The sequence below is a fragment of the Idiotropiscis lumnitzeri genome, chromosome 10, assembly GCF_059441095.1.
Source record: "Idiotropiscis lumnitzeri isolate Australia: NSW breed Sydney's pygmy pipehorse chromosome 10, RoL_Ilum_1.0, whole genome shotgun sequence".
NCBI classification, from domain to species: domain Eukaryota; kingdom Metazoa; phylum Chordata; class Actinopteri; order Syngnathiformes; family Syngnathidae; genus Idiotropiscis; species Idiotropiscis lumnitzeri.
The window spans coordinates 16,598,828-16,614,924 of NC_142400.1; the positions used below are offsets into that span (position 1 = coordinate 16,598,828).

At 39.4% G+C, this 16,097-nt stretch overlaps 1 protein-coding gene across 6 annotated transcripts in view; it reads right to left on the bottom strand.

Annotated features, from left to right (window-relative positions):
• Nucleotides 1-16,097, bottom strand: part of oxr1a (oxidation resistance 1a) — a 152,478-nt gene that overhangs the window by 9,563 nt on the left and 126,818 nt on the right. For all 6 annotated transcript variants that reach the window (XM_088306088.1, XM_088306092.1, XM_088306087.1 and 3 more), the window contains 5 exons: nt 14,252-14,404; nt 11,042-11,226; nt 9,087-9,760; nt 5,758-5,917; nt 3,684-3,849 (listed from right to left, as the gene is read on the bottom strand). In XM_088306088.1, coding sequence (XP_088162214.1) covers nt 3,684-3,849; nt 5,758-5,917; nt 9,087-9,760; nt 11,042-11,226; nt 14,252-14,404 — 1,338 coding nt within the window. The remainder of the gene's footprint in view (nt 1-3,683; nt 3,850-5,757; nt 5,918-9,086; nt 9,761-11,041; nt 11,227-14,251; nt 14,405-16,097) is intronic.

Here is a 16,097-nt window from a genome sequence, read left to right on the forward strand (position 1 = left end):
TCCGTGAACAAAAGCATTTTATGTCTGACTGATTTTATCCACCTAAGCCCCAGGCCATTTAAGCACACAATCCCGAGTCCAGACAGATCAACACGCTGACCTTTCTATGCATGGCCCGAGTCCAACAAAGTTACACCCCATGCGGCCAACTCCAGCAAAATCACAATCACAAGCAGCAACAGGACAAAACATCTACTTCCAAAACATGTAGAACTTGATAATGTAGCCTGGTCTATTACAGGAAAACAAACACAGTCACAACAGTCGCATATAAATTGCTTCTAGAACACAACAACATTTGTTGCCCATTTAGTAATTTCTCTGTTGACAAGCGCTCTCTTTACAACTGCCAATAATGGAGTTCAGGGAGTTAACTACCATTCTCATAAAAAATGCATCTGAGCCTTACTTCATGTGCAGCTCACTGCAGGCACTTCAGTCATGTAGACAGTCTATCACCCTGGTCCGATTTACCTTGAGTTAATAATCGTTACCCGTCCACCATTTAATGAAGACCATCAAGTGTATGCGACGATGACTTAGCTTGAGATCACTTGTGATCGTAACAGTCAAGGAAAGAACGTGGACTTTGGCTTTCAAGAATAAATAAACTGATTTCATGCAAGCCAGATACTAACTTCATGTAGCCATGTTTTTTCCTTGACATTTCATTGCTGGTACGCTTTAACGCTTAGCAACGTTGCATAGAGACATATGCAGTATGTAACATGCATTATTTTCAATTTTTACATTTAAGCTCAGAACTCTCCAGAAAAAATATATACCCGTGAGTCTGAGTTGCATGGATCTATGTTTGTATTGTTACTGCTCATTGTGCATCAAAGTAGCATTTGTTTTAAGGTATATAATTACTGTAGTGTGACGCGCTTTGAGTACTCTAGATAGAAAAGCGCTATACAAGTGACAGCCCATATTAGCTATGCTAATTTTTGTAAGCCCATCTATGACGTTTTGCATTATATGTTAGAACTGAGATAGCAGTCTTTCGTTAGACCATATTATACGGTGTGGTTGAACATTTTTTTTGAATATACAATGCATGGGCTTAAGCTATTTCCTCTTTCAGTTTTAAAGTAAACAAACAGCTTCGAGCAAGCATACATTGCCTGTAGTTTGAAAGCAAGAACGCTGCTAAGAAATATTGTACGCTGGGAGGGATTAAATGTGAATGGACTATATTGCAGACTTATCTAGCGTGTGTTTGGAACGTATTCCCCTTGATAAAGGGGTGCTCTGTAACTGTAATTTTCCTATCATCAAGAAAAAAAATTGACTAACAATCACCTCTAAAACCAATTAAATTTCCATTATTTAAAGATACAGTGTGGAGAATTTAGTGCCATCTAGGGGTAAACTAATAGAATGTAACAACCTCACCCCAAAGTATGTGCATTTTAAACCACGCGCACTACGGGACCGCAGAGTGACCACACTTTGCAAGACTACCACCAATTTCTTCAGCAGATTTTAAATAAGTTAACTTGGAAAAAAACGAAACGTTCCACGCACTGGCCCTTAAATAATTTATGTATTTATCAACCACTTCCTCAGGGAATAGCACTTAAACAAATATAGTATTTAACATGTACCAACAGAGGAAATAAACACGGATGTATAAACCTTAATACCAGAAAAAGATTCTCGCAACCATGAGAAAGATGTCATTGAAGCTGAAGGTCACAGGCAATGAGGGTATGATGTTTCACAAGCTTCTTCAGAGGATTAGGCATAAAACAACAAGGAATCACTAACACAATAAAGCCATCATGTGGCACTATTAAGGACTATAAATGCACAAGTAAACCAGTACCCGAACCAAAACACTTGTACGGTTGACACACAGACCAGTTTGATTACACGCAGAGGCAAAGTTTAGCCTCAAGTCACTCAGAAAGCGTTTAACCCAAGTCGGGACGACGCCACTTTGTATTCTGTATACATCATAACACTGCACAGTGAATTCCACATTCAACTGTGTGTCAGATGCTTATCAAATGTCTTCAGCCGTCATCCTCAATGTTATTGCATAAGAGTTTGAGGAAATGACATATCAAAGACAACTTCCAAGATCCCCGCAACATTATAGCATAGTCAATGGGATCAATTTATGCCATCGCTGGCCGCTTGCTCAACAAACTTTCGGACAGCTCACGCGTGTGGATTCGCTGTAATAACATATAACGCGGTGCCCAAACAAGAGCGATGACTTTTTCTACAAAAGTGACAGAACAGAAACCGGCTCATTTGCTAGCGGGCTAGTTAGCTTTGCTAGCAAGCTAGCGTGGCTCTCGAACCACAACAACAGCGTAAGAGCGAAGAGCGCATATACACAAAGTACAAAAGAAAACAAGAAACATACACATGTATACTTAGGTGCCAGTCGTTTCTCTTGGCCCTTCACCCTCCTTGAAAACATGTCTTGCTTCCAGAGCGAGGTTGAAAACACAAAGTCACATCAAATATCATCTAACTCCCCGTGCGGACAGTTACACACCCGAGAGAGGCATTGAAGGTTTATGCCCTGGCAACCTTAGAGTCGGCACCTAAATAGACTTTTTTTAAGGTGTCCTCAAGCGATACCATTTGAATGACATCGCTGAACGCCAATTAGAACGTGGGATAAAAATGGAACTCGCACGCCATTGGTTAAAAATATTGGCACCCCATCGAAATACTGCGAAGATTAAAGCCACAGTAACATCAGAGCGACAGCCAGTCAGGTGGATGCATACCCGGCATTCACATCCTCAGCGTTTAGTTGTAGAACAACAAATAGATAGAAACGATTTTGACAAAGCTGTTATTCCACCACATCTGCACAGGTTAAACGTCCCCATTACACAGTCACTGCGTACCTGCCTGCCTGTCATGATTTATTAAAATAGAACAAGCACAAACCAGTTACAATATAATCCATTCCCATTCAAATTTTCTTCCCCAATTTTTAACAGTCCATCATAGACACATTACATTTAACAAACACTTCGATTGGACTCATTTTCAATTTACTCACAGAGCTACAGATATTGAAAGACAACACCAGTTTTGCTTTCTTGCAACATTTTCGCATTCAGAAATTGTATACTGGAATCCAAAAATTTGAAAGCAGCATACTACGACCTTCATAGCACATTTAGTTTTCCACTGCATTTTGGCAAATAATGCAGAAGCATGTTGGCAGGTGTCCATTCAGCAAAATGGGTTGCCGAATGCTGACCAACAATAGCGATTGTCAAAACATGTAATGACTCTACAATACACTGAGAATAGTCAACAATTGCACAAACATGCAAAACACTTTGGTTGGAAGTTCAGAATGTGCGATTCCAAGCAAAGCAAGTATTCACATGGCATACATAAAATACATGTGATTTAAAGTTGACATAAAAATTACAATCAAATCAAGAAATGATGTGATTCACACAAATACAAAATACAGAAGCAGTTTACAAAACGTTACAGTTACACTGAGCAGTGCATAATGAAAGCAAAACTGACTCAAGTGTGCACATTTAATTTGACACACAACGTTTGTCGTTTACAGTACAACGCATGATTCTGGTTTCACAGATGATGGATTAATAATCAGTGAAGAACTGAATAATCCAAGTCAATAAAACACAAAAAACACAAATGAGGCAAAGTTAACCGGAAGTCCCTACCTCCCATTCTTTGACATTCAGGTCAGTGATGGGCTCGTCCACGGCACTTTCTGACACCTCGTGCTTCTTGACCACCATAAATCCAGGTTCTTGCCCCATCCCTCTGACCCCCTCACCATACATATCTGGGCTCCACTGCATGAAAAACACATAAAGGTGGTCTGACCTAGGAGGGACAAATGAAGAAAATCAATTAGAGAGGCAATTTGCTTTCTCGAAAAACCTCCAAAATAGAACAAATATTATCTGTCAACGGTGAGTTACTTTTCGGGTGCATAAGAAATACAACACATAACCTATGACATTAAAATATTTAATTTATTGTAAGATACATTGTATGTAATGTTATCTATTAAAAATGCCTAACATTTTTGAAAAACAATCTTTTACACTACAGAAGATGTTTTATGTGATCAAATTGTAATCTAATCTGTTATTGAATGCAAATACCACAGTCACAATTACTTCAGGTATTTACTACAGAGTCATGAACGTTTTAATTTCCAAAGAAAATTCTAATAATAATATCAAGTATGAAACAGGGAAAAATGTCCTTCAAACAACGAAACAGACCACCAATTGCAATAAGACATAATTGTCTGGCAAAATACTTTGAGACCAGACAGCCCAGTCCCTTGATTAATATTGCATGGCATGAAATGAAACGGTGCTGCTGACTACTCCAGCCTTCATCTATGACAGTAATACCAAAATACAAAATGGTAAATATGCGCTGCATACTTTTGAAGTTCGTGCAAGATTTTATTAATTGCATGAAAGCAAGTAAGTATGGCTCTTCTTAGGCTCACTTTCTTCCTACACAATTGCAAAGTTACTTAAAGACACATCATGCGCCTCGCTTCACATCTAGGTCAGATTCCAGAGTGTCCATTGCTCTCTGAGCAAAGAGCTTAAGAGCTGTTCGGATGTCCACCAGTTCACCGTCGCAATACTCCCCTCACACACTAATTGTGATGTACAAGCGCGACCATTCAAAAGTAGCTTTGTAATATGCCGTGTCGCGTAGCTATTATCTGTAGCCTACGAGCAGCACTGGGAAATGGTTTGCCTAGTGGGAAATGTTGCAGCTGAGCAACCTGTGGCGCAAATGTAGGCCACATTTCTTGAATTCCAAATAAAAAAAGTGGGGGGGATTTCAGCGCCAAGTCTCGTGCTCAAAATGTTGAAGAATGACGAATGTGATTCAAAGGTGATTACTGATTGGAAAGAGCACCGTGTCTTTACTCAAGAAAGAAAAAGTACAACAAGCTGGTTCACACGCGCAGCTTTTTGCAAAGTACTTTAGGTTACGTTTTTTTGCTCAAATGTTTTCTATTAGACTGTTTCCGACAGATTACATGTTTGAATGGATTTAAATTAAACTAAATAACGAATCTTTAAGACTGTTGAGTGAACTAACCCTTTATTCAATATACAGTGGACTCCCGCTTACTCAAGGTTGGCATGGGTGGAGTCACCTAGTCTCAGCTTTTTAAACTGCAGTGGAGGGAGCCCTCTTTTCATGAAAAACACATATCGGATGTTTAGCAGCTGTGTTTTTTAATTTTTTTTTAGAGTTTGGGTTTTTCTTATAATGCATTTCATCCATTCATTATCTGTACCGCTTCTCCTCACAAGGGTGGCTGGGGGCGCTGCAGCCTATCCCACCTATCTTTGGGCAGTAGACGGGGGACACCCATAACTGGTTGGCAGCCAATCGCAGGGCACATAGACGGACAACCATCCACGATCATACTCATACCTAGGGGCACTTTAGAGTGTCCAATCAACCTGCCAAGCATGTTTTTGGAACGTGGGAGGAAACCGTAGTACCCGGAGGAAAACCACGCAGGCACGGGAAGAACATGCAAACTCCACACAGGAAGGCCGGAGCCGGATTCCAACAGTGCGCCTCCACATTGTGAGGCCATTGTGCTAACCAGTCGCCCACCGTGCCGCCCCTAATGCATTTCAATGGCCGTCAATTCTATGCAGATTTGCAGCTGTATAACGATACATTTATATTTTTGTCTTGCGGCTTAAGAATGAGACTGTATGCTGCAGAGGTACTGACCTCTCCTGTGGCACAGCAAACCAGTATTCATGTTTCTTGCCCTGTTGGGCATACTGCTGCATGGATGCGCTGGCATTGGAAACAAACGTCTTCTTCATTGGCTTCCCCACCCGCAGACAAAGGAACTTGTGTGAGTGGCTCTTACTTCTCTCTGCAGATCCTAGACGAGTAAGAGAAAGTTAAATGAAAAGCAAAACGGGACTATTTTAAATTCAAATTGGTCTATTTCATTGCGAGGATTTATTAATTTGCATGAATTAGTCTTTTCGCAAATGTTTTATCTATAGGAGGTATTTCATTAATTGTAGAATATTAAATGATTGACCTGATCTGACTGGAAATACACTCAAATTAAAGCACACAGTCGGCAGTTGAAGCACATCTTGATTGTTTCATTTCAAATCCATTGTGGTGGTATACACAGCTGGAATGCTTAAAAATGTCTAATTATTTATAGACTTGACTGTCTATGTCCTTAAATTGTTAAATGCTTTTGCAGAATAATTGTCAAGTAGGGTGAAAATTAAAAGACTCCCTGCTGCTGTCTTGGTTTGTTTCTTCTTTGGGAGGAAAAAGGTGTGAAAATTGCGGTTTTGATTGAAATTGAGTCCAGCTATGTTGCTAATACAGCACCAAATGAGTCACAGTAAGACTCTGTTGTGGCCTGGCATACATCATCTGTGATTTGATCACGAGCAGACAGCTCGAGGTACACCAGTTCACAGCTGGCATCGGAATGCATCCTCACATGAGAATAGTGACCCACTTGATTTTGGATCTCCCAAACACCAAAACGTCCTGTTGTATTAACTCAAGCTCGATGCACAACGCTATTTTAGCTAAGCCTCTTAAATAAAAAATTCATGCAATCTGAGGCAATAACCCGAACAGCTGCATGAATCTAGAAGCGACATAAAAGTTGCATTCTTCCCTCCTTAATCCCAAGTGCTCTGGATGTGCCCGTCACCTGCTATCATGGACTGGGCAGTGTTTTAAACTGATCTAGGCACCAAGTCAAAACGCGATGGGTAGCTTAAGGCCATATTAATTCTGTTCATAAAGAAATACACTTTGTTTTATATGATTTTGATGGCATGGTTCTATACAAATGCTTAAAAGTAAAAAAAAACAGAAGAAAGAAATTGCTGTTATAAATTGTAATTTACCTTTTCTTTTGCACGTGATATACTTGTCATCATGAAAAGTATAAAATACTATTTAGATACTGTAATCATGACCGTGTTTGCTCAATGGTAATTACATGGGGTTTTCTTTATCTTTCCATCATCAGTATTGTGAGGAACACATAACCAAAGTGAAGCGCTACAGAAATATATTACTTCTCAACGGAATTGGAGTAATATAACGTACGACTCATTCTATTTTTGGAATATTACAGTTACTGAGTCTGAGAATGCATTATAATCACAGCTGTTACCAGTGATATTGGGTTGATATAAAAAAAAAATCAATATTCAACAGCAACATCTAATCTAACATATTATTACAATGAAACAATCCAATTTCGGCTTCAACACAAATTCACAACTCGTTACACGCAAATGCACTGCAAGATATTTGCAACAAGCTTTCAGAAAACCTAGCAGAACTTGTCATTCACTGCCATGTGGCAATGTCAGTGACAGCCTCTTGAATTTTGTGGCGAGTAACATTCGACAACGGTGGACTACTGGACGATGAATTATGTATTTCTTAGTCACGGTGTTGTTTCCCTCATGTATGCATGTGGAGCCAAACTAATAATGAACAGATAATAAAATACAAGAGTAGAACCTATTTCTTGATAAAGACACACAGCAAACAAATGTACATTAGAAAATACATAAGAATTAGAGTGTCAACAGCTAGAAGTGAAGCATTCTGACACTTCAGAAATTAAGATTCCATCTGGGGGAAGTGACATCATGTATGTGCAATGTCACGTTTCAACCACAAGAAAAATACCAACGAGAGATGCACGAACTGGGGAATCCAGTCATTTTTTTAAATTTGTGTCAGCTAAAGAAAATATTTAAGTACTTGTTTGATACACTCTCTCAGTCTCTGACTGATATCAGCAATATTTTTCAAATGTTCAATGCTGTTCTCAATGATTATCGACTACTGCTATTTCAGGGCAGGCTATATGCCCAGGCTCCCAAATACTTAATTACTTGCCCTTTCTGGTTGCTGTTAGACCTCATTCTTGAAGTGCATTTTTATTTTCATTATTGAAATGGTATCCGCTATTAACATATTTCATTTCACTTTTTTTTTTTCAAAATTTGTGTGTCCACACTTTGTAACTTGAGGATAATATAAAAGAGGAGTATAAAAAGACTTTGTATCATGTTGGGTAGAGGTTTGGTTTGTTTAATTACGATAACTCATTACATTATTGTAATTCAGATATTCATGGTAACCGCAGTTGCAATATCGATCTCATTTGACAAATTTTGTGCAACCCCTCCGCTATAAGAAATTACAATTAACTGAAAACTAAAAAGTCACTTACAAGTGGTAAGTTAATTCTACACCAAGCCTTGTCAAATAGTGGGGTGGGCCTATTTGGGGAGGCGCAGTACGATGTAGGAGTGCATAGGTGGGTGGGATACATGCTTTTTTTGTCGTACTAAAACAAATTGCACAGCCGTATTACTAAGTGGCAGTGGTTCTCTGAATTATTATGATTATTTTCAGGCAAATTGATGCATGATAGATGTCTGCTCTTATGGATTAAAATACCATTTTGAGGTTATTCTTTGCTGGAAGTTCATCTGTATTTCTTTTTTTCTCGTTTTTTTCTTTAATGTTAATAAGGGTGTGTACTTATGAGCATTTTATCGAAAAATAACATTTATAGTCACAGTGGAGAGTTGGGGAGGGTACAAAATGTTTTCTTCTTGCTTGTGGAGTGTAACAGAAGACTGAGAAGTATAGCGCGACACAGATGGTAATATTGAAAGGAAACATATTACCTTCAAATGTAAGTAACGAGTAATATGCAAAATATTATATTTTGAAAGTAACTTGCATAAACTGCTTTTAAGACCCAGACCAAGTTTAAATCCCATCTTTGGCAAATTACTATCTCCAATCACCAATTACAATTAGTATCACTGCAGCAATCTGAAATAGAAAAACGAGAGACCCTATTGCTGATCAGGAAAAAATATATGTATTCAAAACATCACACATGCTGATTAAATAGTTTATAATTAACTGCCCATTAGATACTAGCCTAAAAAGTCCAAAGTTTACTTTGATACTTGACCAAAGAATAATGTAGCGTCACGTTTTAGCTAAAAAAAAAAATAAAGTGTGTTTACCCTGTGAATTCTGTGTGCTGCCCTTTTGTCCTTGTTCTACAAGATCTTTCTCCACTGTCGCTTGTTGCATAGAGTCTGTTTTGGAGGCTTCAGTCCCCTCGTTGGCATCCCCCAATGGAGTGGCTGTGACAGAAAGGGTGTCTGTGGCAAGTGGGGTGGCTGTACTTTGGGACCCTGGACAAGAGGTGCTGCTGCTGCTGCTGGGGCGCAGGGCCTGGCTAGTGATAGTGCTGGTAGTGGGTGTGCTTGGTGGCTTCTCTTCACTGTGCTGCTTGGAACCCGAAGGGGACTGAATAGTCTTTTCTGCGGCAGTGTCTGGAGCATTGTTCGCTACTGTGGCGGTGGCCTTCACTGCTGGAGGCTCTTCAGGATGGCTGACTGAGCTGCGGGCACTGCCTGGGGCCTGCGAGCACGTGGGCTCCTCCTGGGTGACGGTTTGCACAGACTCTGTCGAGGCGCAAGAGGACTTGTCCAGACAGACATCCTCGTTGGACGCTTGCTCTTCCTCCTTGATGGGGGACAGTTCAGACTCCGTGAAGACATCTTCTGAGATAGAGCCCTCTGTGCTGCGTGGGGCAGTGCTGCCACTGTCATTGGCCCCTGGGTCCCTTTGGAGCTGCTCTGGGTCCTTCTGCTGGGAAGGATGTCTCTCAGACGGTAGAGGCTCCAAGTCACTGGAAAGATAAATAGTGTGAAATGAAACACAAATATTTTTTTCATTATCAAGAATTACTAATGGCCTCATGACTTAAGTGTATATTTTTCTCTTTTTTAAGGCCACAGTGCACCAAGTGACATTGCAATGTGTTGTTGTTGCAGTTTTATATTATGTCATTTGCATTTTACTGTGTTTTTTATAATATGGTATAATGTTGTAGTCGGTCTGTTAAAGCAATTAGTAAGCTTTTTAAAGGTGGTATATAACTACAATTATTATTATTATTATTATGACTATATGTATAGCAGTAGTTATTGTCAAAGCATCTATGTAACCACTACATTAGACATATCATATCGGGCAGAACTGCACTAGCATGAGAGGAGGGAGAGTGAAAGAGACAGATTGCCAGCATAATAACTGCTCCATGGGCAGCAACTCCCGACCAGCTAAATACAGCACTGGTCAGACTGTTTTGCCAGCAGAGGAAATCAAAAAAAGCAAAAGAGTCCACAGGGCTCCAACACTATATTTATCCTTGCATAATGCAAGCTTGGACAGGCTTGTAACTTAAAAACAATCCAACTGAAGCAAAAGAAAAACAGACAATTCTGTGGGAGGAAACAACTGATTCCACAGAGGTGGCTAATTCTTTCTTTTCACGGCGCAACAACCAAAGCGTAGGAAGGTGAAGGCATACTTAATTAACCCTGATATAATTGCATTTTCATTCTTATTTTGGTAAACACGGGAAAAGAATTAAACTGTCAATAGGTTGCTGATGCAATCAGACTGTGGGTGCACACATTGATTCGAAGAATTTTGCTACATTTTGAAGTGGGTCAAAGCTGGTGGGGGTGTGAACCAGAAAAAAAAGTGTGAACCATAAGAATGAGCATAGCAGTCACAATATAGGGGGAGAATTGGCGTCGATAGGTGCCTCTTTTAATTTAGATCTGACGGGAAAAAACGGTCAAACTTGCAGCAAGTGGCATTTAAACACATGCATTAAAGGACATTTTTCCTCAATCACACCAGGCATGTTATTATCAGTGTCACTCTTAATTGTAATTAAAATAATGAACCTTATCAATTTTCAACATTTTGGTTAAGCTATTGTTTAAAAAAAGGCAAAATGTTCAAGTGGTGAAATAACAGTGAAAAAGTCGTCTTGTTTAAGTTATCAGTAAAAATGACTTGGATGCAGAAGTAGAAATAAGTGACCGCTCATAGCATGTACAGTACATTTTCTTCCTTGTATAGTCGATTCAAATTGTGTGTGTATTAGTTCGCTTACTCAGGCACAGTCGCTCTGATCTTAGGGTCAGTGATCTCTTTAAAGATGGCAGCAGATTGGACCTCTTCCAGAGGACACATGATACCATACTCCTCGCAGCCATGGGCCTGAACCAGAGGGTCCATGCGGTGAGGATCAAACATGATGTTATTGGGTGTCACCAGCAATACCCCGCTTACTGAACCCTGAAAAAAATGAAAAAAGAAAAAGATTGTGGGGTATGTGAGGAGCTCAATCAGGCTGGGATTATAACTCTCTTGTGCATTGCTGATCCCTACATCCTTCTTGAGACAGAAAGACGTCATCTCACTTTCACCAGGGGAAATCATATCAATGTTTCAATATATAGAAAGATAAAGTAATGAATCACTTACGACAATCAAACCCCATGTACAACAGACCCAATTTGAAACTGCTACTGTCCTAAATCAAGTACTGCTAAGTTTTTGACTGCTAGTGCCCACCTCTCAAATACATTCATTTGGAAGCAGTGGTTCAATACCATGGATCTTTGTGCGTGTCTGGAGAAAAAAAAAACTGTCTGCAACACACACATGCTTATAAGCAGACCAGAAGCGGACAGTTGATAACTGAAATTTGTCAAATTAATTGAAAGAATGAAGGTTGGTTGAATTAAACGGGACATATTATGGGAAATTTACTTTTTAATGTTTGTATATCAATAGTTGGGTTCCTGGAGTACCTGCACATCCATCAAGTGCGAACTCAAATCTTTAGTTCAGGGCCTCATTCTCAAAACGTGAATGAGCAGGTACAAATAACCACTCCAGTGATAAGCGTCTTAGCAACTAAGCTGGGTGAAGTTCCAGAGCACACTATGGCGCGGTGGCCAAGGCATTATTACATAAAAAAGGTAACATAATCTGCATTTTAGGAAAAATGAAAGCTAACAGTGTTACTACCACTTGCTTGCGATATAAATGTTCGTCTAAATTGCCAATGTGGGCGTGTGCGGCATTTTTGTTTGCCACTCTCATGCGCCACATTGCATTGGAAGAAGGTAGGAAGTCGGACTTCTCTGATTTCGGACTAGGAAAACTCCCCTTACCGCTCACTCTTCAATAGAGACCCCATCGAGACAGACCATGATTGGCATAACATAATTTACAAGATTATGAAGAGGAGTGAACATAAAAACTTTGGTGAGGTTCTCAGATGAGCACCAGAGGTTGTGGGTTGATGCTCATTTTTTTCCTGACCCACCAACCTTATGGATGAACATAAGTAAGATTCATAACCCATTTGGGCGAAGTAGGCCCGCGGGCCACATTTGGCTTGTCCACAGTCTCTGCAACTTTTAGGAAGTCAAAGAGAAATGTAAAGAATGCGGTGCTTTTATTCGGATGTATGTGTCAGCAGTGCAAGCAAACAAGAGCAGCGACTTGGTTTCAGTGTTCCCAATTTGAATATATTGTCACTGTAATCACTTACCTCGCTGACCATTCGAGCAACTATTTAAAACAAATATGAATAGTACCAACACCAACTCTGGCCCTCATCTTAGTAACAATCAGACTTTAGCAGCAATCTTATTCCTTGCACAGTAGAGAGAAGAGAGGAATTTGCCCTTGTAATGATTATGTTGTCATAAAAACTTCAAATACTGTAGTCGTTTGTGCTCATAATATCAAAATATATAAAAAAGATATGGACACTGCAGTTTTATTTTTTGTATGTGTGAATGTTTCTTCAATAGTGATTTAATATTATGTGGAGATATGTTATTTTGATGTGACCGATTCTATATATTTTTTTCATCAGTTTTGAATTTTAACTTTCTAATTACAACAACCTGTACAAGGGCTACACAGGTTGCAATATAATGTATCGCTTTATAAAATAAGAAAAAAAAAGACATTAAATTAAGGTTTGACAGAATTGAGTTTGCATGTTGTTGTGGCCCCTCGGCAACCGTAGCTAATTTAGCACAGTTAAGGGCAAAGGTCCGGTGCCCAATCTTTTTTGCACTGCAGCCCGCTTTCACGTATTTTGATGGACAGCAGAAGATGCGGCACAAAGATGACCGTCCCGATGGTTGTGTCCTCACGTTCGACTGCCGCCTCTGCCACCGCTCAACCGTTTCAATGTGTGCCAGAAAAGTCAAGACAACAGCAATCACATAGGTGTGGCTTCAATATGCTTGGAACGCAAATGTGCTTTGAGGCAATCAAACCTGCAGCGCACATGCTTATTTTCAGTACGCATGCTCATTTGTGCACTGCTTATGTGAACCCCTGATTATAAAAATATATTTAGCTAAATTTATTATTACATTAATTTAGTTATTCAAAATAACTTCACGCAATGTGAACTGAATTGGACTGATGCATTAAGATATGGCGTTATGTCATTGCAGGAATTATTTGGTGAGATTAATGAAGTGCATTGAAGATACGATATTCCTTATTTATATAAATGAAGGAAATCATGAAGAAGGTTTGCTGGAGCTCAAAATGCCTTGTGATGAACCAGAACAACCAACAATTTATTGGAATCGGCCATCTTTGTTGTTTACACATCTGGAACAATGCAAATTGGATAAATCCAACTTACCACTTTTCTCGATTGCAGCATAAGGGCACTCACTTGTTTGACACAATCTATCGGTCACCAACCTTCTTGAAGCTGAAAGTTACTTCTTGGGTATTGACTAATGCAAAGGGATAAAAGTCTGAATCATAAGGGAAAATAAATATCAATGTGCAACATTTTATTTCTAAATATCTCTGCCAGCGTGGGGACGTCCAAACACCAGGCAGGAACATGCCAGCAAGATGAATACCAATCTTGGTCAATCTAATGAAAGCCATGCTCGCTCTTGGCCCAGCAGTATATGGGGTGGGATGAAGGCTGGCACAGACGCACCCTTAACATTAGTCAATTTCACCATGGCAAAAAAATATGCAGTACAAATATGTATAATTCTTGTTCCTTGGGGTTTTGGGTTAATATCAATATATTGATGCACCTGAGAATTGCTTTAAATTGTGGAAAAAACACATTAGTTGGTGCTAGAGACCTGTTGGATTACAAAATAAGAATGTACTGTGAAAAAAAAAACAGCATTAGTTTCTAATTTGTTTAGATTAATGAATATAAATGTAAAGTCCTTGGGGGTTATTCCATAAATGCTTTCACAATTTTATCATTCACTTAAAATCTTATCCACCATAAAGACTGTCGTCTTACCTTTCCATCAGTTATGTACTTGCAGTTGATCTTAAGGAACTTCTCAGTAAGGGCCTCTTCCTCCTCGGAGGTGGATGACACCACTCTGGATTGACGTAGGGCAGAAAACACTCTGGGGAGAACAGCCTCTGGTCTGGAGGGTCCATCTGAATCCTGTGGGCAGGGTGTGGGTAATAAGGACATCAATTGAATGATGGGCACAAAGGCAAAAATGTTAGTTGCGAACTGGGTCTAATGAAATAATTTAAGTGAGTGCAAAAATACAAATATTTAAGCCATTACACTGTATGTTGGTTGAAAAAAAAATCAGAAAATAATATATGACGATAATATGCACTGACAAACACGGAAAGTTTGTTCCACTTGGAAACACATGGTGTAACTAATTTGTGTCTTATTTGATCATACTAATGCAGTTGAGTCTCCAAGTGTATTAACTATCTATCTCCAGGATAAGGTTTTTCTGCCTCCAGTACACATGAAATTCACAACTTTAATAAGGTTAACATTTTTCTACTTTTCTATAATTTGATCCCTTGGAATGTTATTTACGTTGTAGAATGAAATGACCTCCTTGTAAAGAAAAGCATTTCATTACACACATGCTTCACATTTATTGACCAACACACAGTAATCCCAAAAGACTAAACATCTAACGCAAAATACATTCAAATTCAACCCAAACTCTGAGTGACCATCAAAATCTTGGTCACATAAATGACTTCGGCCCTTCTCCTCCAATTGCTCAGTTTAGACGGGTGGCCAGCTACAGGAGGAGTCCTGGTGTTTCATAACTACGCAACTAAGATATGCCTGCCATCTAGTGGTGATTGGTGATATTACAATTTAATACTATGCGAATTGACATTTTTTTGCAATATTTCTTTTCATATTTTGGATGTTCCGCTATTTTCATGGGATATTTTCCCCCATTTCTTCGTGAATCAATCATCATTTCTGAAGAAATATCAATCAATCAATCAATAAATTAATTAATTATTTAATAGGACAGGCGAGAAATTAATCAAGGGGCCACTCAGAGTGTGGTTGTGGGCCGCATGGGCCTGATCTATGACATTGATCTGTAATTCTGCAATCTTGCACAGTTACTGTGTCTGTTGGGATGAAACAGAGGGCAGGTTTGTGTTTTTGTTTCCCCCACCCCCCTATACATTGTCTGTGCCACAGAGAGACAGTGAATGAGGGTGTCTGAATTAACTGCACAATAACAATCGTCCAAGCGCCATTTTGGAGGATGGAATGACTAAACAACTGTTACTTAAGAGAACTTTGAAAAACTGTGCAACAAGGAGTGATAAATTGGCAATAGTATAGGGATACGGAAGACATTAAAGTGCCTTGACAATGAAGCACAAACAGGAATAGGAATCAGCAGCACGGAGTCAACTGCCAAGAGCAAAACATTTTAATTTGAATCAATCCCAGACTGTTAACTTCTGGCATCTCCTGCACATGCCAGCATTTTGGCATTAAGATTTATACAACATTCACCGACAAATTAGGGCGGAAAGGCTTGTACCGCAAGTGAAAATAAATTATTCTATCCATACATCCATTTTCCAAACTGCTTATCCCCATTAGGATAGTGGGTGTACTAGATCCTATCCCAGCTAACTTGGCGGAAGAGGCGGGGTACACTCTGGACTGGATCCCGGAACATACGGACAAATTGACGTGGGCCGGTTATTGCTTGAACAGTATACCAGTATAACCGCTAAAATGTTCAGATGATGTTACGAACAAAAATGCAAGATGTTACAAATGGAGATTTTAAAAACAGAACTTGATTGATTAACTGACGCCAGAAGAAAAAAACCCAATCCAG